Source organism: Manacus candei, unplaced genomic scaffold (genome assembly GCF_025592945.1).
Source record: "Manacus candei isolate 608988 ecotype Guabito, Panama unplaced genomic scaffold, ASM2559294v1 h1tg000065l, whole genome shotgun sequence".
Classification (NCBI taxonomy): Eukaryota; Metazoa; Chordata; class Aves; order Passeriformes; family Pipridae; genus Manacus; species Manacus candei.
In genome coordinates this window covers 11,592,379-11,616,894 of record NW_026138113.1, presented here as the reverse complement: position 1 = coordinate 11,616,894, position 24,516 = coordinate 11,592,379, and the positions used below count along the sequence as shown (strand labels likewise).

General features: G+C 40.3%; 1 protein-coding gene across 3 annotated transcripts in view; it reads left to right on the top strand.

Moving 5' to 3' along the window:
• The window catches only part of PEPD (peptidase D), a 139,914-nt gene that overhangs the window by 20,125 nt on the left and 95,273 nt on the right, over positions 1-24,516 (top strand). For all 3 annotated transcript variants that reach the window (XM_051805987.1, XM_051805988.1, XM_051805989.1), the window contains exons 4-9: positions 3,029-3,092; positions 5,601-5,648; positions 7,302-7,363; positions 14,240-14,284; positions 20,539-20,614; positions 22,021-22,067. In XM_051805987.1, coding sequence (XP_051661947.1) covers positions 3,029-3,092; positions 5,601-5,648; positions 7,302-7,363; positions 14,240-14,284; positions 20,539-20,614; positions 22,021-22,067 — 342 coding nt within the window. The remainder of the gene's footprint in view (positions 1-3,028; positions 3,093-5,600; positions 5,649-7,301; positions 7,364-14,239; positions 14,285-20,538; positions 20,615-22,020; positions 22,068-24,516) is intronic.

Here is a 24,516-nt window from a genome sequence, read left to right as displayed (position 1 = left end):
TGTGCCCTGTGCCAGGGCCTCCCCACCCTCACAAAGAATTTCCTCTAATATCCCATCTAACCCTGCCCTCTGTCAGTGTGAAGCCATTCCCTGTGTCCTGGCACTCCAGGCCCTTGTCAATAGTCCCTCTCCATCTTTCTTGAAGGCTCCATTCAAGTACTGGAAGGCCAAAGTCCTCCCTGTGCTGGGGACCCCAGAGCTGGAGGCAGCACTGCAGGTGTGGTCTCACCTGAGCAGAGGAGAAGGGCAGAATCACCTCCCTTGCTCCTCTTTCTCCTGAGCTTTTGGTTTGCTTTTCTCCATGTGACAGCACAGAACTTTTCAACTCCAACGTAGACTCCCACAGGCACTTTTTCCTTGCACCTGTGTGGTTCTGCAGTAGGGTTGGGCTTAGCAGAAATCTTCCCAGTGGGAGAGGCAGCTCCGTCACTGCAGCGTGGTGGCTCCCGTGGGATGGTAGTTTGTGGGAAGTGTACATGAATTTATTTTACCATCTAGTTGGAGGTGCTAAATGGCTGTGTAAAAAAAGTGAGGCAGAGCTGTGAGTGCTTCAGAGAGGAGCTGAGAAGTCTGGCTCTCTAGGTGCTAAATGTCTTGCCAACTTCTGAGTGAGATAGGAAGGAGAAGATGAGCAGGGAGGTGCACATCTGGGAATTGTGGCAGCTTGTCATTAGGTTTGATGGAGTTGAAAGTATCTAGAAGATGCCCTAGTTTAATAACTGAGAGAGAGGAGGGAGGATTGTGGGAAGCTGCTGTTTTCTTTCTCTCAAAGTAGAGAAAAATTCCTCAGCCTTGAAAGAATGATGAGCTACTTTTGTTCCTCAAAAGAGTCGTAGTGTACATAAAAAGAGATGTTGGAGGGATTAAAGCTGTAATAGAATCAATAATGGATTAATATTAACCATAACCCAAGAATTAAATTAGCAGAAGTGTGCTGCAGGCCACACAATTATAGGAGGCAACTAGCAATAACAACAACAAAGAAAGAAGTTGAAAAACAGCTTGTGAAAATACAGAAGTTTTCTTACTGCAGTGATGGAAAATGAGACCTATTCTTACTTTAACTGCATTAAATGAAGTGAGTAAAATCCAGCACATTTGTGCATATACTTTTAGGAAATATTTACTTTACAATGAGCAGTTCTGTGATTCAAACAATGCAGCTAATCATAAAAAGATGCTTTGGAGGTATTGCTCTAAAGAGCATACATTATCATTAATTACTGTTGGCCATACTTTAGCTGATTTTACAGTTGGGATTCTTCTGTTACCATATGAATTGATTGGGACTGTAAAAGAGAACAAAAACGGGAAGTGCCAAATCTGTTCATCATGTTTCTGGAATATTAAAGTACTTTAGCCTCTGAGGAATGAAGGAGGGCAAAAGGAGATGCCTGTAGGAGAAACAGAGTATGCAAAAGTTGGAGGTAAGGGAACAATAATATACAGAGTATATAAAGATAAGAGGATATAGTGATTTTTTAAATTATATATGAAATCAGCCAGGGAGAAAAGATAAATGATAATTGCTTTGAAATCTCCATCAGTGATGGGAAGAGTCCACAAAAGGAGCATTGCAAAAGGGAACATGTAATGAGATATTTTTGTGTTACCTTTGAGTAGTACTTTCACAGATTAATACATTTTTAAAAATCTGTGATTTACTGCTTTAGAACACCATAAAGGTTTTCATGTTGTTGTTCATGTCACAGCCCAGTACTGTTTTGGAGCATAAAGGAATATAAATGATAAATAAGCACACAAGACTGAAAAAACAGACATAAGCCAGTGCTCCAAGCAGCTGGCAGTGCTGGCAGCTACAGCACAGCCCTTGGTGTGGAGCAGCTCGTACCTGGGGGGTGGAACACCTCCTGAGGGTGCTGAGCTGTCTGTCCCACCACTTCTGCTGGTCCTCACTGTGAGGGTTAGAATGTTCTGTGGCCTCCAGCCTCGTGTATTTTTTCCCCAATTGGTCTTGTGCTCTTGTCTCACGTTTACCCCCCTGAAGGTTCTGTCCTGTGCATACCTCTTGCTCTCCTGCTGTCTCCCAGGAAGCAAAATGCACAGGACCCTCCAAACTCTGGCTCTTCCAGCCATGGTTTTTTAACTCCAGTAACCTTTACTCTGTGGAAGGATGTAAGCCGGGTGTTTTTTTTTTCTTTATATTTTTGTTTGGGTTTTGTTTTGTTTTGTTTTGTTTTGTTTTTTTTTTCCCTTTTGAGTTTACGTTTTCAGAATTACACTGATTGTATTTATTTCAGTTTTGGGGAGGTAGAGATTGTAATCAGAGACTGAAGTCTCGTGAATAAGTGGCTGCTACCATCCAGTGAAGTAATGAGCAGCAGTACAGCTGCTGGTATGGGAGCTGGAGGAGAGCCCTGGAGGGACTGACTGCAAGCAGATCCTTCACACTCTGCTTGCATTTAGAAAAACATCTAAATGTTGGATACTGGGAGAAAAGAGCAGAGGAGATTTAGTTTGGACGTGGACATGTAAAGTTGGACATGGACATGTAAAGGTGCCCACCCTGCTGGGTCAGAGGAGCAGGTCTCTGGTGTCCTGAGGAGCAGAGGCAGCAGAGCCCACCTCTTAATAGCCCTCAGTCTGCTCAGGGCAGTTACCAGGGCAGAAGAGGAATGTTTTGTTCATTCTGTGCATGTAAATAGGGCAGACTGGTCTTTTGCTATTTCCACATCCTTCCAGAGTCTGGTGGGTTGGAAAGTTGCATACAAATCCTTCATGAAACTGTCTTGCATAGAACAGGAAAAAACCCTTCTAATTCAGAAAAGACCGTACAATTTAACTATCAAGCCTGGGCTGGATTAAAGCACACTGATTTCTGTAGCCGTGGCAACTTTCTGTGTAACCTCCTATTTTGAGAAATGCAGTCAAGGATAAGATTATTAAAACATTCCTCATATCTGATGCTGTTGTTGTGATAGTATAGAACATTATTTCTCTGTATGTGGCCTTATTAAATATAACAGCAAAGCTAAACCCAAATGTTTCCTTTTGCTGTTTTCCAAAGGATTCACCCCCCTGAATTCTTCAGGAAAAAATATGCTGTGGATGAAGCCCACTACGTGACTGAGGTGAGTTGTCTGTGTCTCTGGGTATTTTTTGCTGTGAATACAAAATCAGTAAGTGGCAATGACTTGACTTAATTTTAGTCCTCTGCTTACTGGATGTCTCCTGACTTGGTGAGACCTTCTCTCCCTTCACCTTTACTGGAAAATGTCCTGTCTTTAAAGCACTTGTAAATTATTTTTTTTAAGGCTGCCCTTAAAGTCCTTAATCCAAAGGCAGTCTCGTAAACGTGTTCTGGGCATGATGAGACCCGTCAGTCTGTGTCTTTATCCAGCAGAAATTGTCACTAAATACAGTTTTTGCAATGCCTTGCAGATTTGAGGAGATTGCTGTCAAGGAGGTTGCACATCCTATCTCTGACTTGGGAGCCTACATTTATTTTATGCCTCCAAAAAGCTGGGAGGAAAGGCTGCCTGCCTCACTCTTATTTTCTGTAGAACCACCTTATTACTTGAATAAGCAAATATACTCACATTTCTAAGTGCAAGTGTGCCTTGCTTAGTTAGGGTTGTCATTTCATTTCTGAGCAGATGTTTGTATCCTTGTGCACCTGGCCAGCTACCTTTCCTTTGGTAGGAAGGCTCAGCAGGGTGAGGACAGTATTCCTGCCAGGCTCTGTGGGTGATTTTCATGGAGAGCAGCTTGAAGAAGACGACACTGATACTTCTGTTCCTGCAGAGCACTAACTGTGACTCTCCAGACCAAAAATTTTGCTCTTGTCAGCTGTGAGGAGGTTTCATTTCATTTTCATAATAAGTCCAGCTACAAAGTGAAGTTTGATCTGTATGCCAGGAGCTGGGAGTGGAGGAAGCTGTGGGGAGGTTGCTTTTTGACATGTGTGAGTTGGAGTCGTGTGGAGTGCAGGCTCTCCAATGCTCATCTCTCAGACAGGGAAAATTGCAAGTGGGAAATACGTGTTTCATTTTTAAAGATCACATTCTTTTGGGTCACCTTAGTTGTCTTGGGTCACTCTCCATCAACAAATGTCTTTATTGCATGCAGAGGCTAAGATGATCCCGGGGGAGGCAGAAAACTGGAATGCTTTATTGGACTCACAAGTTCATATTTAAAGGGTTTAGGGTTTACATATTCAACAGGGGGTTTGCATATTCATTCTATTAAAATTGGGGTGTTTCACAAGGATGACATAAGGGAAAAACCCAGGTTAACACAACTTGGGGTCTTAGGAATTACCTCATGGGAAAAACTCTGCTTTATCTTGGGGGATTTCATGGGGGGAACAGGTAACACAAAGGGAGAGATAATACCCAAAAGGTTTTCTGCACAGGTTTGATGAGATCAGGGCATGGTTTCTCCGGCTTGGGCAGGACATTCCAAACCCATGACGTCAATGGATCCTTATCTGGACTCTAGATGAAGGTTTTTTCCCAGCCTCTGTCAGCCCAAGGCTTTTGTTTGAACCTAGCAGTTTTCTTTTTCTCATATCTAAAATTTGGAATCCAACAAGTACAGTTCTATTCTCTGCTTCCTTACTGCCTAAGAACATCATTAATGGGAAAAAAGAGCTCTTTATGTGGACCAGCAAATAAAATTAAAAAATAAAGGCTCCTTTCCACCTGGACTATATGTATTGAAGTGAGAAGCTGTTGGAACTTGTAGCAAAACTGTTCAGCTCTCCAAGGTTCTTTCTATAACTTTTGCCTGGTTTGCCAAAGAATTGGTTTGCCACCATCAGGACACCAGGGGCCTTATTTATAGGATAGATTTACATCAACAAATAACCAACCAGTGTGTGTTATCCTGATGTTTCGTGAGATTAAGAAACAAAAAAATAAAGGGTGGAGTCGATATTTTTAAACCTCACTGCCATATGCTTTCTTTTGTTAATATCATTACTGTGCTATTAAACTGGTTTAAAGTTGGTAGAACTATGCTCTGTGGAATTATGTCAGGTGTTCATTGCCTCAGGAGATGTGGAGTTCAGTACCCACCTTCTGCAGCTGCTCTGCAAGCCCAGCTCTCTACAAGCCCAAAGATTTTGTTCTTAGTTTGTGAATGTTTGAAGGAGACTAAGGGAGCCTAATAAAAGGATTAGTCAGTAAAAGGTGACAAATTTATTGATAACAGTAAATGTTCATTGCTAAGCATTCAGCACATTGTAACATAATAGTGTTAATGCATATGTGTTTTATATGCAGTAGTGTGTTGAGAGTACTCAGTTGTTCCATATTTCTCTGCGACATTGCAACTTCTTGGCTCATATGTTGTGTCTTCCTAATGATGACAGCAGACTTAAACTTAAGTATAGTTGGTATTTATGTCTTTAAAGGACATCATCAACCTGATCACTGCATTTTTGTCTAAATATTGGTATTCTGCTGTCTCTTATTGCATGTCTCAGGAAATACAATATCTGAAAGGTATCGGGGGAACATTTTTGTCTTTGCAGCTTGTTCACTTTTTATGCAGTGAATATTGATGACATTGGTATCAATGTGATTATGAGGAAGAAAAAAAAAGAAAAATAACAGCAATCTAAAACTTCTTTTTAGATATCCAGTGTCTTGGCTTCCAAGAAACCTGCTGTGCTTCTCACTTTGGTAAGTCGTATTCTGAAGAATAAATTTTCCTCAGTAAGGAGATCAATTTATTTAGTGTTTCTTTGCACTGTCTCTCCCTCTCTTTTCCTTCCAGTCTTATGCCAAATTTGAGGCCACCTGTGTATAATAATTTAGTCTTCTGGTCCCTCCATGATTTCAAGATTTGTAACCTGTGGCCTCATCCAGTCTTCATTCTGTCTGCCCAAAAGCTTTATTGGCTTTCTGCTAAAACATGGCAAGCCTGTCTAACATCAGCCATGCTCCTGGTCCTGTCTACAGTGACTCAAAACTCCTTTTTCCTCTTCTGCTGCTCTGTCATGTCATGAGCATCTTTGGGCTTTCCTGTGGGAATCCCACAAGGATGCAGGGATTACTTTTTCCACATAGAATGGTTTAGTAAGAACAACTTCTGGGAGGAGGGAGACAGTATGAAATGCCTGCCAAGTATTTTGAATGGTGCTTGCTTATTTCTTTGGAAGAAGGATGAATGAGTAGGGGTAAAGACTGCAAGTTCCTTCTTCCCTGTCACCTCTCTCTGTTACTTTCCTTGTTTACAGACTTTTTGTAAACCTCTCACTACTAAGAGTATCTGTTTTATTGTCTCCAGTATATATAAGAAATGATTTGCTGACTCTGAGCTTTCCCTTACAGCAAATGCAATGGCAGCTTCTTTTCCCATGACAGTGACCAGACAGAAGTCTTAACAAAAAATCCCTTCTCAAGAAGTCTCGTGGCCTGAGATCTGAATTCTTTATCCTTTAAGGACAGAGGCCCGAAACAATTTTTAGTCTTTCTCCCACTTATATTTGTATACCCTTAAAAGATGCCCCTGTGGCTTAATTTCATGTTCCTTAAGAGAAATGAGGGAAATGGAAGGTTTGACCATCCTGTGCTTCTTACTGTGCGTTTCTGCCCATGGAGTTGTTGAGTAGTTATTGCTCTGTGAGCATCCTGTTGTAATCAGGAATTTTCACATGATTTTTGGCTGAGAGGATGGTGCTGTGGGGCTTTCACAGCTCCCACTGCCACGAAGAAGAATTCAGAGAAGGGAAGAGTGCTTCCCTTTCTGCTGGCTGAATGGAAAGCTGGTCCCCTCCTCCTGTGGTCTCATTCCAGGTACAGACCTGGAATGCTGCTCTGCAGGGTTTCCCAGGCACATGTCAGAAGTTTTCCTCTGCTGTGTAGCAGCCAAAATACTCTTGCTTATACTGCTTGCTTGAATGGAAAACTGTAGGGGAGCAGCAAGCAAATTTAAATAATAAGCATTGCTAAGGCAGGGCATAATAATTTATTTGAAAATGAAATTACTTTAGAAGAAGCCTTGCCTGTTTTTCATTCTCCTGCCCTTTATAATCATTATAAAGGTCTCACAGCTCCCTCTCAAGACAAGGGCATTAGAAATCAAAGCTTGTCTTTCTCCTAAGCAGCACATCCTGACTGGAGTTCTGCACTGGTCTCCTGTGAAGCTGATTGTTTCTTATATTGAACTGCATTTGAACAAACAGTCTGGGGCTTGGTATTTACAGTGGTTCAAGTAAACTTATGTTAAGTTTTCCTAAAGACTTACTGCAGTCAGGTTCTCCCTGTGATTTAAATTTTAAATACCTGTGTTTGGCTCGGAATCATGGTCCTCTTTAATCTTTTTCCTCCCAGCGTGGTGTTAACACTGACAGTGGAAACATCTCCAAAGAAGCTTCATTTGAAGGTATCAGCCAGTAAGTGACAAGGCTTTTTTATACACTAACTGTTGCATGGTTATGGTGAACTCATTTTATTTCAAATTAAATGATGTTTTTTTCCTAATGACAGGATGTTGAATGGCAGATCAGATGCTGAACATTTTACTTCCAAAGAAATTTTGATACATGTTTCTAATGACTTGAAATAGAGAGGTTTTTGGGGTTTTTTTGATCTCTTTTCCGTCTAAATTAATCCAATGTTTCTCTTTTTCTGTGTTTGCTGTAACTCTTTAAAACCAAATAGACCCATCCTCATATGTACATTTCCACTTTTGGGATTGGAATATTTGATTTTCAGATCTCAGAAAAATTAATCTTTAAGAATAGCTTCTTTCTCTAACTGACTTCCTTGCACAATATGAAGCTTGATATTGGGGATTCTGGTAGGCACAATCTTCTGAAAAGATGTTGCATTACAGGTGTAAAACAAAATCAGAAATTACGAAAAAATAAGATCACTGCCTAGTTGTAATCTTTTAGTGTCCCTTGATGTTGTCTTTTTATGAAGTTTGGCTACTAGTGGGCTTAAAATGCCTTCCTGCCTGTGGTATTTTGAAAAGGCAGAAAATAAAAATACATCACAGCTTGCTCTGGGATGTGGTGAGGATGATGGGCTCAATTTTTAATGAAATACAACTGTCTGTTCTGTTCTGATATCTGAAAATGAGATCATTTTCTGTTTCAGCTCAAATGTATGGCGAAAAAGAAACACATCCCCCCATTAAAAAGCCTGTTAAAATAAACACTGGTGCTGAGACGTGGAGGCCTTTTTTTGTGGTCCTTGAGTCCCACTCACCCCGCTGTATTTTCTCCACCTCTGACAGCAGCATGTTAGTCCTGCAGTGAAGATGGTCCTGCACAGAACTTGCTGCAGGTTTGGGCACTCATTGGTGTAGTCTGAAAGCCTTTCTGCTGGGGTCATCTTTTCTCTGTGTCAAGTGATCTGGAATCTGATTCCATAATAACATTGTCCTCCCCTCTACAGCATAAATGGGAACTTAATGGTTCTGTCAGGGTTTTTTGAGGACCAAGGTGCCAGGCATTTAAACATCTTTTGTGAATTAAATATAAACTATTCCATAATACATAATTCCATTAATACTTTTAATGAGTGTTTGGTGCCTGTTCTGCTGTTACAACCACTGTGAGTTCTGCTGCTTTGACCACATAGATAGTCATCTTGTGCTCTCCAGGTACAGGTGGACTCCAAAGTCTGTGTGGAGCAATACCTCCAGTTTTATTTGAGACACCTCTGCTTGAAGTATAATCAGTTATCAACTCCAGCAGTGATTCTTTACTGGAGTGATTTACAAAGATCTGATCAGTACCAAAAACCCCTTTTTTCCCCTCTGAATTTCACTAAACACTAGAGTTTAATTAGCAAGACATTCACTAGTCAACATAAAGCTAGGAAACCACTCCATTTAGCACTTGATTCGAGATTTTAATAGCATGTCTCCTACAACACTTAAAGGGATTAATGATGTTTAAGCACTGGCTTCTTGGTTAGCAGCAAAGATGCTGTTGGTGTGCTCCAGGAGTGCTTCTCCATTCTTTAGGGGTGATTGCCAGCTTTTTAGCAGACACTTCTCTGAGACTTGGCACTGTGCTCAGCCCTCTTTCCCCCTAGGCACTAGGTCATTCATTTTGCTCCCTTTGACAGCTCTGGTTGGTATCTTCCCCTCCAGTGCTCATGGTGTGGAAGAGCATGCATTGATTTTGTTGTTGGATCAGCTCCCCTCATCTGACAGATACTGTGCCCTCAAACCACGTGTTGTTCCTGCTTTCCCTTAATCTTCCTGATGCTGCTTCTGTCTCCTTCCAGACTGTCCTGTCTCTGGTGTGCTTGGTCCATCAGGAGTCCAGAGGAGGAGGAGAGCTTCCTTCTAAACTCTGCTCTCCTCAGGTTTTTGCAACAGGTTTTGTGTATAAACCAGTCCATTTTATATTTGTTTTCAACGCAGACCCAAACCAATTCCAGCATTCCTGCTTCTCCACCTCTCCTGTAATGAATCTTTCCTTCATAGAAACATGTATTTTGGATGTGTCAGTTGTTTCCTAGGGGATTAAACCCACAGAGTTTATAGTGAGCAGTGTGTTCCCTCAATCTGCCCTCCCTCCCTCCTGCCTGTTCCTTGCTGGCTCTCTCTGTCCTTGGCTCTGCTCTGGTGAAGATGCTCTTATTTTATTCCTGGGCCCCTGTTTGTTTCTGTTTTCTGGCTGCCTAGCCAAGATCTGTTTTCTTGCCAGGGCCCTTTTGTGTTTCTCCTGCTCCCATATTTGTTTTTTCTCCTAGGCTGGCTTGGCCTGGCGTGGGGTTTTTTTGGTGTTTTTTTCTGGTGATGGATAATACTGGAAATAATGTATAAATTCCTGAAAAAGCTGAATCTTGCTCTCTTTGCAGGCTGTTCCTTGGCTTCTATCAAGAAGCTGTCTTTTTCTTGCCCTAATGATGTTGCTTCCCTGCCTTTTTGAACTTTTAGAACTTCTTCTGGAATGTTATTACCTAAGCTATTTGATTAATTTTTGTAGTGTAATCAATAGTCATTTGAGGCAAAATGACGCCTGTGGTCGTGGGTTGTTTCTGTGCCCTGAAGATCAACCCTAAGTCATTTTTGTCGTGCTAGCAGTAGTCAAACTTGATTTTATCCTGATTACAGAGCCCATAGTAGTGAATTATATCTTGGTTTTCATTAGTTCCTGTGTTGCCCTCAGACAGAGACCGGTGGGACGGGGGGAGTTGCCCCACTCAGCAGAGAGTGGTACCATGTGAGGTTCAGTGGAGGGACCAGTCTGGGACAGGGCTTAGGACAGGAGACCTGCACTGTTCTCTAACCCTCTGTTCCTGGGAGCTCCCCCCAGGTCAGCTTTGTTTGCAGCTGTTGGGAATCCTGCAGAAGTGACTTGCTGTCTCTTGCTCCAGGTGCCTTAATCATCTGGAGATTTCTAAAAGCAGATTTCCAAAGCAGTTCTAATGCTTTCTGTTCTAGAAATACATATTTCAGTTTTCTAGTAAAGGTCACTTCTGTGTTTGTGGGTTTCTTCCCTCATTCATAGACCCGTTTTTCAGACTGGAAAATGTGCAGGATTTTTTTAGTCTAATCATGTCAGTTATGTAGCCCTTGTAAAAATGCTTTAGGGGGATGTGACTCACCACACAGAAAGGATTTTGAACCTGTATGGTTGAACAGTACTGTGCCATATACTTTAAAACACTGTTGAATAAATCATTACTCACTGTGTTGACAGAGGTTTTTTCACCCTCAGAATCAGTTGATGTAAATGACGGGCAGTTTAAGCAATCGTACCTAATATTTAAAGTTTTGCAGTGAATTCCTTTCCCTCAGAACTGCACTTGTTGGGTATGACAGTGAAGACCATCTAAATGGCCTTTTTTCATCCTGGTAATGAAGTCAGTCATTAGGAGAAGGCCTCTCCATGTTGAGGAGGAGAAAATTCTAACGTTGTGTTTTAGATTTTTATCACTGTAGACACACAAAGTGTACTTGTTAAACTGACAAAAAGAGGTCTCATTATACTGTGCTACTATACAGGAGTTGTAGATTTCTCAGTTTTTTTTAACTAATGAATTTGTCTTGCATGTTAAAGGACAACTGAGTACGAAATCAATTTGGACATGCCTTTAAGTGTACTATTGCTTAGTTCTGTGTTGATTAAATGGGAGCATTAATATGTTACAGATTGCAACTGTAGCAAATGTCAATTTGTTTTCTTCCTCAGGACCACATATCTCATCATCTAAGTATTGTCAATTTGCAAATTGCAGAAAAAATGTGGAATTAAATTGCTCTGCGTGATCCTCTTAACATTAGGGTAGTACATGTTTTGTAAGAGTAAGTTGTTTACTGTCTAGTGAGATCAAAACTTTGCTGGGAGGCCAAGGCAGGGTGATTTTATGTGGGGGTTTGTGCACAAATTACGTGAATTAAACACTGTTTGTGTAGTTGGTGGTGAAAAGCTCTTCCCCTTGAGCGTAAGCAGTAACTTTTAGGACGTGGTTTGTTTAGCTGCCTTGTGGGTAAATGTCCTGGTTCTGGCCAGGACAGGGTTAATTTTTTGCAGTAGCAGGGAGGGGGCATGGCCAGGACCCCGATTTATTCTGTACCACCTCACATCTTTGCTGGGGGCAGGGAAACTCTCCCTCTCTTGGGAGAAGGAGTTCCTTCCAGTGGAGAAATGTGGAGGGTTCAATATTTTGTCTATTGTCAGGGTTTTTCCCATGTAAATCATTTGTTTGTTTTATACCTTTTGTTATTAATACTGCTGCTGTAACTGTTCATTTTCTCACCTCATTGCTGTTCCCAGTAAATTGTTTTTATCTCAACCCGTGATCTTTGCCTTTTGTGCTTCCAGCTGGAGGGGGGAGCAGTGGTGTGATTTTAGTGGGAGCACTAATTTGGGGAGCACCATTCCTAAAGCACGGCAGTAACCAAAGTGAGGTGTAATTTGAGTCACCTGCCTTAGAAATCTCACAGTTGTGAACAGGAGGCCTTGCAGCCACTCACACAGGACCCACAGGCTGAGTGGGACAGAGACAGTTCCATCCTTAACTCCCTGAAAAAGCCACCTGCAATAGGTTCTCTCCCACATATGAATTGCTCTTGTGTCCTGGAGGTCTAGCATCTTGTTTTCTTATTGACACTGCATCACAAAGTCCATATTTCACGTGTTTGCCTGATGACCTCCTGCCTCTCCTCCACCCCAGAACCCTCCTGATTCAGTCCTGCTGCCTCTCTGTGTGTTTAATTAGCTTCCCCAGCTGACAGCAACTAGGATTTTAAGGAGCTGCCAGTGTAAGTGGTCCCAGCCAACAGGTAAAACTTGCATTTCTGGCAGCACAGACAGTTCAGGAAGAGCCTTTATGGCCAGGAAGGGTCAAATCCAGGGACTGCGATGCAGATGGTGCATCTCTGTGGCTGAAATGGCTTTTCTGGAAGTGCTATTTGAGCTATAAGCCTACACCAGTGTACATTTTTTCCCCTATTTCCCTATGCTCAGATGAGGTAGTCTTCTGTTGTGAGGTTCATGTTTGGCTCATTTGATTTCCTTGGATTTCATCCATTGATGCTTGCTCAGGTTCTCGAAATGTGGATTTTCAGAGTCCAAGTCAGCTGCCTTCTGTAACTGCCCTTCTCTGCCCTTTATTTTCTTTTGTTCCTTTACAATAACCATGGTTTACTCTTGTTTGCATAGAGCTGGTGTGGAGCTTTCTGCAGTGCTGCAGTGTCTCCTTACACTTGCCTTCATTGATCTGTTTTCTGTCTGACATACTGATGACAATTATTGGAAGTTTTCTTTCTGTTGTTACAGCTGCAGCTTAATTCTTCTGTGTCTTGGTTTTCTATGGTGGTGTCAGTTGGTGTGCTTTCCAGCCAGGCAGGGAGCTCAGGCTTTAGGGTTGTTAGAAATTTTATAGATTGATTTTTACTTTGTCATTCATATCTTTTCCTCTGTATGAATTTGTAGTTTACTGTCTCTTCCATTCCAGAATCATTTCTGCATTGGTGTACATAGGTAATAATTTTTGTGATGGTGATGGTTAAATTGAAAATGTGCCCTTTAGATACTTTTTTGTTTCCAAGTGACCAATTTTATTCCATAATGATGCAGTGTTCTGTGACTGGTGGCTTTTTGTATTGAGTTGCCTTTACAGTGATTTCTCATTAATACCCATAATGCTGAATACCATACAGCTTGTCCTTGTTGGATATTGTGATAAGTTTTTGTTTTGTATCTTGGATAGGAACACAGAGCTATTAGCCTTCTCCTTATTAGGATTTTTTAAGTTTATGAGCATCTGTTTCTGAAAAAGAGAAACATAGGGGTTGTTTTCTGCTTTCTGAGGATGCAGGAAGACCCTTGTACAATTAGAAGTGACTTCTAAATAATTTTTAAAATTGGATTTGTGCCTAGTTGGTCCCTTCTGATGTATAAAGAATGGTTAATAACCTGGAATAGATTTAATTTTTCCTTCAAAAATGTGGGAAAATGAATTGTTGCCTTACAACATGCTTTTGAGGAACTATTGGGAGCCTTGGAGCGTTTTAATTCTCTTAAAAGCCATAACTGAGGAGCCAACAGTCCTGAGTCAGACAAAAATATCCTTGATGCAGAACACTCCTCAGCCATTTAAATTGTAAGCAAAAAACCCCCTTGAACAATGTTTGAAAATCCATTTGTGTTCCACCTAATTACTCAGCTTCTTACTCTATTGGCCACTATAATATTATTATTTAGAGAACCTCAAAATAGTTCCAAGAATATATGAATTGCCTATTGTAGAAAATAAACAGAAAAGCAAATAAGTGTTAGAGGCCAAGGTAGGGTGGAAGCTTCTGCTTTGCCTCTTGTATGGCTTGGAAAAGACATGGAGAAGTTGTTTTCCTTTTCACCATCCTCTAAGCAAGCTTGTTTATCAAATGCCACCTTCTGTGCACACAAAAATGGGAAGGCATAAAACAAAGGCCAAAATCAGCAATTCCCTGTGTTTAATTTCATTGGAGGGTGTTGGAGGAGCAAAGTTAAAATCACAGCATAATTTGGAAGGGACCTTTGGAGGTCAGTCTGGTGGAAGAAGGGTAATAAGTATGTGTCAAAAATACTGTTACTCTGGGTTCTGCACATCCTTAAAATTCCATGTCTGATTTATTCTTGTGTGTTTCAGAACTAAATGCAGTGAAGGTGAGTGTGTGCAGTCTCCTCTTTGCTGAACTCCCATACAATATTTGCTTTCACTTTACTGCCTCAGAGAAGACACAGTTAAAAAAAAAAAAGAGTACATACATGTGTCTGGCTGCTTTTTTAATATTGGTGTCTTTTGGTTTTTTGTAGATTTAATGTGAACAACAAAATCCTTCATCCTGAAATTGCAGAATGGTGAGTAGCATAAAACCTTCCTCTCTGAGTACCGTTGAACATGCCTTTATTGTGCCATTGCTGCAGGAGATTCCTTCTGCAGAAGCCTCCTACTTTACAATGTGAGTTTTAATTTTAAGCTCATTTCATGTTATGGAGTGGAAATAATGTATAAAAGTAAAAACAGGGCTGGGTAACAGCATTCAAAAGCGAAGAATTTATGTAACATCTCTTTAACATTGTTCCTGGATACACATTTTTATAGGATGTGTTAGGAGTTAAGTCACATCCATGTAAATATGAATTTGTATGAATAGGAAAAGAACTGAGGATTATTTATATTCTAGCAACAGAAATCAAAGGTAGATCAAAACTCTGTCTGAACATCTAGTATTTAATTAGATGTTATTACTTCTCTAGGATTTATTTTAGCAGCCTTAATTTTGTTGAATTATTATTCATGTTACCATACTTTGTAATTCTATGGGAATTCTGGTGTAGCCTGTCTGGAATAGACAAATTAGAGTGTGACTAAGTGCAAAACTACTGCATTTTACTAGTTTTCCTCTTTTGATCAGTGTTGCTGACTCTTCTCCATAACTAAGGCTTTCTAGTTTTCCATTTAGTAAATTAACTGAAGAAAGAACATTTTTGTTAATGAATCAGGTTTTTATCTAAGCTTTTTTTTGTATATTAATCTAGAAATGAGGAAGCAAATCCTTAGTTAAGACAGATAAGCTTAAAATCTTAAAATTCAAAAGGCAAGTGTACACTCTCAAGTGTAGTATTATAGGCTACTACATTTATACTTTTTGATGTTTATTATTAGCACGTACACTGAGAACTATCTTCTGCTGTCTTCATCTACAGCTAATTGCCAACTTGAAAACTGTGGAGATGTTTTTCAAACATCAGAGTGGTTTCAGAAGGTGTAGAATTTTTAAAAGGTCACATTTCTGTTGTTGCAGACATTTTCCACTGCTTGGCACGACCTTAAGCTCTGAAAGGAAAGTAGAAAGGGGAGAGACTTTGTGTAGATATTGTTGCATCCCCGAGTCCTGGATGGCCCTGGAGCTGTGTAGCAGTGGGGCTTAATCCTCCTGCTCAGGAGTGTAAGGGGGAATAGGAGGGCTTTGTAACACAGAAAGCTTGGGGTGCTAATTTTTAAACTTTACTTACTTTGTCCTACCAGAATTTGGACCTTTCCTTTTCCTAAACAAAGAAGTTATCTTTTAGAATTGATTTCTGATTTGAAGAGGGATGAGGAAGGGGATCTGGAGAGGGTCCTGTATGACTTCCAAGCTTTGCTCTGTAGTTATGGCAGTACAGAAGGGAGACAGGTGACAGTTTGAGCTGCAGAAGGCTTTGGATTAGGGCTGCAAACTTGTTCCTGAGTTAGCTTTCAGTCTGTTTCCATCCACCTTACCAAGGTCTCACCAGATAAGCTTTTCTCCTCTGTGGTTTCAATTAGTGGGTGGTTAAATCTTCTCCAGGAAACTCAGGGACAGATGAACATGAGGTCCATGCCCTGGAGGTTGTGCTGAGAGAGGTGGAGCACTGAGGCAGTAGAAAGGCAGCACTTGGAGCTGGGGTAGAGAGAATCATCTCTTCAGTGAATTGAGTGCCAGCCTGGACTTCTGGCTTTGTCTTCCCTGCAGTCCTGGGGAAGAGGAATGCTTGGTATGCACCTTCCCTCCACCTGGCTTTCAAGGAAGGGGAGTCCTAAGTGAAGCCAAAGTTCAGATTTGCATTCAGAAGTGTTTTAAAAGGTTTTATTGAGTTTGGTGGGTTTCATTTTGAGTCAGAAGTATGTTAAATACTGTTGTTAGGATTTAAGTGTCTGGTGAAATCAATATGTGAATGACAGGTTATGTATGTTAAAGCTTACTAAAGCAGAAATCTCCTTGGAATGTCAAGTTACTGCCCAAGAAAATTTCTTTGGCAAGCAATAATATTTTTAGAATGAAGAAAAATTTTCTTTTAGGGAGATGAATTTTTTTGGGTTGTATTCTAGGGTATGAAATTGCATCCTTTGAATCATTGCTCGTAGGGATGGATATCATTTCAAATTCAGCAAGCTCTGAACTGCTGTGTTTTATATGGTACTTGTCAGAAAAACTCCTCCGTGCCTTGCTGTCAAACCACCAGCAAGAGATGAAATGGCTGAGCTTTCTGAACCAGGATTATAAAATCCTCTAATAAAATGCAAAAAAAGATGGTTCAATACTGACAAGGGGCAAAACATTTGTCATTAAGGATCTGTTGCCTCCCTTGCTTACTCATCCTTTTTCAGGATTTCAACATTTTCTGACTTGGCATGGAACTTAAGGATAAAACATAGAAGAACTTGACCTTTGGATTTCAGCAGTTTGCAGAGGGTTTTTCTTTTCTTTTTTTCCCCCAGTTTTATTGAGTGGATGTGTTTCCAAACAGATTTAAAAACTGTCATTTTAAACTTAAGGGCTTCCATGTCAAATTTGATAGTGAAATGTATACACTAAGTATTGATTTCAGTGTTTTGAAAGGAAAATGTTATCAAACAGAAGATGAAACTTGTTCAAATTATCTCCCTATTAATCAGAAGGAGGTTTTTCTACACTAGCACTTAGCAAAATGGCCTTTTGGTACTGTATTTTACCAGTGGCTACCTACCATAATTGTGGTGGTGCTAGAAGTAAACATTTAGCAATGTGCAGCTCTTTTTGTGCCTGTATTTGTACTGTATTTTCCTGTAACCCCAGTGAAAATGGGATTTGATAGTTATAACTGGAAGATGTCATGTGCTCTGTATTTTGTATTGCTTTGATGGAAAACTATATATTTCTTTGGGAAAAGTGATCTGTATGTTACTGTCTTAAAGCTGTGCATATGCTTTTTGTGTTTTCAGAGGGCTTTCTATCTATATTGTAAACCTCTTAACATGTTTTTGAACTCCTGTGTTTGGTGTTCATGCACCTGAGTTTCAGAATTGTGCTGTGATGCCTCTCCTTTGCATTTGATCTTAACTCAGCAAGTTGTTGTGCCTTGCAGAAGAGCATAAATATATCAACTGTGGAAGAGAAATTTCTATAAATAAAGTGTGGAAAGATAACAGCAGAGGTGAGAAAGGGTGAAGACAAGGCAGGACTGTGGGGTCTGTCTACATGGGCATCATTTGCACTTGTTAGGTGGTCTATAAATGTAATATTTCCAGAAGGACAAGGGGGAGTGGATGTTCCCAGATGTTTTCCATGCATGTCACGAGCAGGAGCCATTAAGGTTGTGCACATGTACTAAAAAGCAGCAAAACAAGGCATGTGATAAAACCCTGAGCTGATAACTGGAAACAGATACTTCTGGTGGTGTGATCAGGGCTGCAGAGTGCACAGAGGGAAGCAAACATTTGTGTATCTTGGAGGAAAGCACCAGTTTAGGAAAATGTAGTTGAGTTAGGTGAGTGTCAGCTTCATAATTGCCTCAAATTCTGTATGCTCCTGACCACTTGATTAGGTTGTGCATGAAATTTGGCATCCAGGCATTTAAAATGCCCAAATGTGATTTTAGGATTGAAGTGATACTTGTTTATATTAAAGCTTCCCTCTCCTGTTGGATGACTGACATGTGTGAAAAGACCAGCTGCTCATATGGCCAAGTGCAAATAAAAGCACAAAATGTGTGCAAAAGAGGAGAATTAAGAAGAGGAAATGGTTTTACAGTGCTAAAATGAGGGGAAAAAAAAAAAAGCTGAAAATTTTAGGCCAGTCCTGACAGTCAGAGACTTGTGCTTCTCTTTCAGCTTGATTGCACTGAGTGCCTGTTAGTCTGAGGGCTGCCTTCCATGCTGAATCTGTCCATTTTCACAGTTGCATTAGCTGGAGCCTGGAAATTATTTGTTCCCATTAAAATATTAATGCATTTATGCAAAGTGTGTAACTGGTCCAAGAGCTGTTTTTAAGAGAATGTTGAAGTTCACGTTCATGAACAAAGGTGTGATTTTCATCCTATCCTTCTTTTGGAAGTGAGGGGGAGAAACATCATGAGAACTGTGGACACTCATCACCTGCAAGGTTGCCCTGAAGTGGGCAACACTGGTTTAAACCTGGCTTGGGGAAGTGCTGCTTTTTACACCATCAGGGCAGTGAGGTGGTGGTGAAATAAAGGCCTTTCTACTACCCAGACATGCTGTGGCAACTCCATCAACAGTACCACTGTAACCAGTGACTTTTTGGTATCTAGTGGAGGGTGAAGGTGATCATGTTCCCTGCACAATTGCACATCCTCCCTCTCTTCCCTGCTAATGGTTGGGTAGTGGGTTTTGTTGGTCTCAGAATGACTAAACATCTTCTGTAAAATATTTCACTGCCTGACCTTGTGTAAATGAAGGGGTTGCATTGAATAAAAACTGTGTCTGAGGCTGAGCATGACTTTCTGTATTCAGAAAGATACCTGAGAAATTGTCATCTAAAATAAATACCTTGAACCCTGAAGCCTTATGTCCAAGTCAAGGAAAATGGGTTTTAATACTGTTTGCACTTGCTGTGGAGCAGTTACTAACTTGTATTACTAGCAGATTCCAACAGAGATTAGACAACTGAATTATGAAACAACTTATTTTTCAGGCACTTGCAGATCAGGGATATGTACTGTATATTGAAAGTAATATAAAGGCACATCAAACCAGTATTAAATTACCCTGCTAGCACATGCAGTCTTCCGAAGAACAGGATTTAAAAAAAATAATCTATGAGCCTTTGCTGCCTCATTCTACCTGGAATGTGTTTGGGCCACTGTTCTTTACGTCTTGGCTGAAAGACAGAAGCAGAAATTTGTTTCCTCACCCACGGTCAGCAGATTTTACCATCCCGCTGTAATTTTTTGCACTTCTGTGTGCATTTTAAAACCTTGTACTTCTCATTCTCAATGTGCATAATGATTATTTTGTGTCATATTCCAGTTGACTAAGAAAGTCAATCCATTCCCCTCTGCTGTGTTTCTGTTTGTAAAGGCGTTTTGATCGATGTTGGGATTTCACAAAGGCACCTTTGCTCTTGCCAGAAGGTTGGGTTGGAAGGGGAGTGGCTGAGCTGTGGCAGTGCAATCAGTGTCTGTGGGAAGTGCTCTGCTCTCACCTCAGAGGCACTGATGGCTGAGAAGCCTGTCTCTGGACTCATTAAAATGAACTACAGGAGCAGAAATACAGTAAATAGTTTTCTACAGCCGTGTGAGGAGGAGCGTGGTACAGTAAAAAGGGGTGTCTGGTGGCAGTTCCAAAGCACATCAGTTATGGTGCTTTGTAACTGCTGCAAACTCTGGAGTGGAGCTGGAAAATGCAGTTTAAATATTTTCGTGCGATTCAAGAGATGTGGTTCTGCACTTTGTAAGCAGTAAGAATGTACTTCACAGCTGCCTTTGAGACAGGCATGAAAAATACTGGGAATTTGGTGTGTGTAGCAGTGGAAAGAGCATGTGGTTTTTAATAGGAATTATGGGACAATGCTTTCCTGTTCATGTCACACTAAATAGCTGCTTTTATTTGAAATACATGATAAAAATACATGTAGAGAAGAATTAAATGGTAAATTTTTGAGATGAGTTCAGAAGAGAGTGTCAAGGCACATAAACATACACAAATTCATTATCTTATAAGAGCAGGATTGGGTTTTTAGGGGGTTGCTTGGTTTTGGGGGTTTTGGTTTTTATTTTCCTTAGAAGCATGTGAAAGAATGGAGATTGTGGCTGTAATTACTGCTGCTGTGGTTTCTGAATTTCATGGTTTGGATTTTTTAACACCAAACAAATAGCATTTCTTTACACCACCCCCTGCACACCTTTTGAGGTATTGCAAATAGGTGGGAGTTGGGATTGTGCTGAACAGAATTCTGGAGATCTGGGAATTTAATGATGTAAACTAGTTTCAAATTGTGTTTAAAAAGTAAATCAAGTATGCTTATGGAAATGTTCTATTTGAAGCAGTGCTTGAGTCATGACAAATGCAGAAATGCATTGGTTTTGTTCCTAATGTATTGTAGAATGAGTTGAAAAAATGCTGGTTGAACCACCTGTTTATAAGTATTAAATGGGGCAGGCTGATGTTTGAAATGCTTGTGACTTCCCTTTTTAAGATTGTTTTGCTAATGCTGAATCAAAGCCAACAAAACTTTGCTGTCATGAATACTGTAAGAGCTGTTTGCTCTTGGGGTGTACTTGATCTAATTATTTTCAGGGGGTTTTTAATTTTGTATTCTTAAGCTGTGAAGTTGCAGCCTAACGTGCTCTCTGTTCTCCTTTTCTTTAAGTCGTGTGATTAAGACAGACATGGAGTTGGAAGTGCTGCGCTACACCAATAAAATCTCCAGTGAAGCTCATAAAGAGGTAATGGGTCCTTTAGTGTTAATAATTTTTGCTCTTAGTGTAGCAGTGGTACTCAGAAAATGTTCCCAGCAACCCAGAATCGCTTAGTAATAAAATAATGGAAAGGCTGGATAGAAATAAGAGGATAATATCCCTCCTATTACAGCCCAGTAATATACCTTGCATTGTCCTTGAACTCACTGGTGCATTTGTGATGTGTGAGAAATGAAGTGTGGTTTTGGGTAAGAGCTGGAGCCTCAGCAGAAGGTGACCTGCTTGCAATCTGTTTGTCCTGTGTGCACAAATACCTGTATGGTGATGGAGAAAGAAAAGATCCAGAAGATTAATCAGGCCCATGTCAGCATGTGCAGGGCTGAAAGGTTTAACTAGCAGGTAACTCTGCAGGTGCTTCCAGCCTGGAGAGGTGTTTCCATGCACAGTGCAGGACAGGAGAAGGAGTCCTCAGGTTGCTCCTCAGAGGTGGGTCTGTCCCCCAGGGCAGTGCTGAGTCTTGCTGTTCTGCTGCTGCAGCAGTGTGGCAAAGACAAGTGCAGGCTCTCAGCAAGGCTGCTCAGGTCAGACCCAGCACTGGAGCTGTGCTGCTCTCCTGGTGCTGGGGACAGAATTAACCCCGTGTCAGTCCTGTGCTCCAGGTAGTGATGCAGAGATGCCTTGAGTTCTGGGAGTGGTGATGACCAAAGGGAGCTTAGGTCAAAGCAGCTGATGAGGTGACTCACTCAACTGTTGGCTTTGCTCCTGCTCAGATTGCTGAACTGGGAAGTGTGAGAACGTTTTAAAGTGAACACTGTAAAGCTGAAAAGTCAAGAGGTGATCAATTTGCATTTGTTCTCCTCGGTTCTTTATCATCCTTGAATAATCTTCTCGCGTCTGAGAGTACTTTTTCTGTACATCAGCTGCCTAGAATTTCTACAATACAGAAACAGGCAAAGGAATAAAACATTCTTAGCAAATCTGAGAACAAAAATAAGATTTATGAGTTGTAAACGAGTGTTAACTCCGGTAGTTTTCCAGTTGATTCAGATTGCAAAGTGTAAAAGAGACTCTTCCATTGTAGTATAATCCAGTTCATAGCTTTGTTTTGCTAAAGTAAAACAAAAGGACTTGCTGCCAAGTTCACCACAGCTTTCAGAATTAAACATTGGTGTTTTGATGAGCTGTGCTTCATTAGGATATAGTAGTTTGGCAATTAAACTTGCTTTATTGCTGGAGACTGCAAGCATTTGTAAAGATTAAAACGAGATTGATTCCAATGTAGTTTTAAAATACATCTACTGATGTAAATTTAAATAAAGTACAGATGATATTTTTGTATCATAGGTTCCTCTGGAGATAGTCATAAGTCATAAATTTATAAATATGAGATTCCCTCCTGCTATCATTGTCCCATGTTAATATGTATCTTACAGGTAATGAAGGCAGTAAAACCAGGAATGAAAGAATACGAGATGGAAAGGTAAGAGTTCTTTCAGTAATTATAATAAAAAGGAGAAAGTCTCTAGTGTGGGGAGAAGCAGCAGCGGAGACAAAGCAGTAACATGGATTCAGTTGAGACTGAGAGCTCGTTGCTGTTTGAAGACCATTGCAAGCATTATTTTATTATTTTGAGGTGGTAATTCATCAGTTTCAAACCCGTATTTGATGAGGATTGATTATTTTTTGGTGACAGTTAAGTGAAATCCTCTCTTCCTGGAGTTCTAGCAATTTACAGAAGCTTTACAAAATATCTGTTATTATTGTTTGGAGCCATCTGATAAAATGGTGTTTATGGATAAGCATTGCCCTTAGCCTGGTTATGCTCAGCAGACTGCAGGGATGGGTGTTAAGGATCTTACCAAAGGCTGTGTTGAGCTGCATTTTGCCTGCAGTTCCAAGCCAGCAGTCCCTGTAGTTGGCCTGTACAAGGAGCTCAGCTCACACCTGTGCTGGGGGTTCCTGCAGCAGTTGAGGGGTCAGTGAGAAGGCAGCAGATCTCTCTGCACAGGCAGACACGGGGGCTTTGTCTGCTCTTAGCTGGTACAGTAATGGTGTGTCTAGACCTTAGCAAAACATTGCCTCCTCACTTGAATCAATATTTACATTAGATCATCAGCATTTATGTTATAAAGCATGGGTTTGATCATCAAGTCCATTTATTTTTAGCTTGCACACGATATTTTCTGTTTTCAAAGTATTTGCATAATGAAGGAATAGAAAACAGCAGTCATATCTCAGTTACTGTTGTTTCTTGGCAGTAATTTTTCAAAGGCTAGTAAGCAGGCTAGAGCAGCACCCAGGGAGGGGGAAATAAAGTGACCACAGTCTTTGTCATCAGAATTTCAAGGTAGCTCAAAAGACAAATAATGCCTTTATGACATATGCAATATGGAGAAACTAATGTTACATTTTTAAGCAGTTTAAAGTTCTGCAGGTGCTATAGGCTCATGCTTATAATTTGCTTGTGCTTCGAATTGCAGTTACATATACCACCAGGTAAAAGGGGAAAAAACATGTTGTATACATTCTGTCTTCAACTTTACTCCTGAACTTTGTGTTCAGTTACTCACTGCCCAGGCTATACATGCTGATAGTGAAATTTTGGTTCTGGAAGTCAGTAGCAATCAAAAATTTCCATAAAGCAGAATTTGTTCTCAGGTGCTTTTAAATGTCACGATTCTGACAGTTTGATTTCAATGTCACACAACAGATACATATATATACAGTTTTCTGTAAGACTAGGAGTTATACTGCATTTTTACTCCAGGACTTTCATACTTCCCTGGCTAGCTCCTTCCATACACATCAACCTTTTGGAAAGATTATTTGTTTCTTTCAATTAAAACAAACAAACAAATAAATAAAACAGTTGTTACACTTATTTAAAATTGCCTTCTGTTCTTCCATACCTTTTGATAGATTACACTCTTGAAATAGTTTGAGGTTATTTAGCTAATAAAAGAGGTCTTGGCAGACTACTCTGCAGCATCTGCCTTGGAGACTATAATTAGAACTTGAGTTTCTTTTGCTGGTAGAATTCATCCTTGCACTGGTTTCTGTTCCCTTGTTCCCTTGAGAAAAAGGGTCATAAAAATGTAAACCTGTCATTTTCACACCTTTCCGGCAACAAACATATCATTGAAATGTTTATAAATGAAGTTAGAAAACAGTCTAGGAAATCTCTGTTCTAAATACAGGTGACCTATCTGTGAATGTAGTCTAAGAAGGGAACTTTCAGAGACCTAAAAATAGCCAACATGCAAAAATAGACAATTTTCACTGAAATAGTAGAGTTATGGAGGTTTTTGGGGGTGGTCGTTTCTTTGTTTTTTTCCTTTGTCAGCAAAATTCATAGTCCGGATGGATTTATCAAAAGTGTTCGCACTTGTCTTTGGAAGATCAATTAAAAGTTAGTGTAATTTTTCATTTTCTGCTGTTTCTAGGGCTTCCACTCCCTTTGTGAAAGCTTTCTGAATTGTGTGGCTCTCTTCCCCTGCACTTGCAGTTCCCACTGATGGCTGTGAAACTGATTTTTTTTTTTTTTTAAATGAATATAGATAGCTCTTGAAATGTGCCCAATGGCCCCCCTTTCTTATTACTTTACTTTCATTCTTTGACATTGTGGACTATAGCATGTGCAGTGTTGGGTACAAAGCTGCTCTGACCCTGTCTGCTGGGAAGAATAATGCCAGAGATCCCAAAAGCAATTAAAATTTTCCATTACTGGATGTGGGACCTAAATGTTGCCTTTTCTTTGTCCATTTGGTCAAGCATTAGGAAATGATTTTGAACCAGTAGTGTGTTAATGCTGAGATATATAAAAAATGAACACATTTAACTGCAAATCCAATCAGCCCTGACTTCTTTTTTGGTTTGATGTTATTTAACTTTAATGTGTGGTCGGTTGACTTTAAGGAGACAGCCCATGC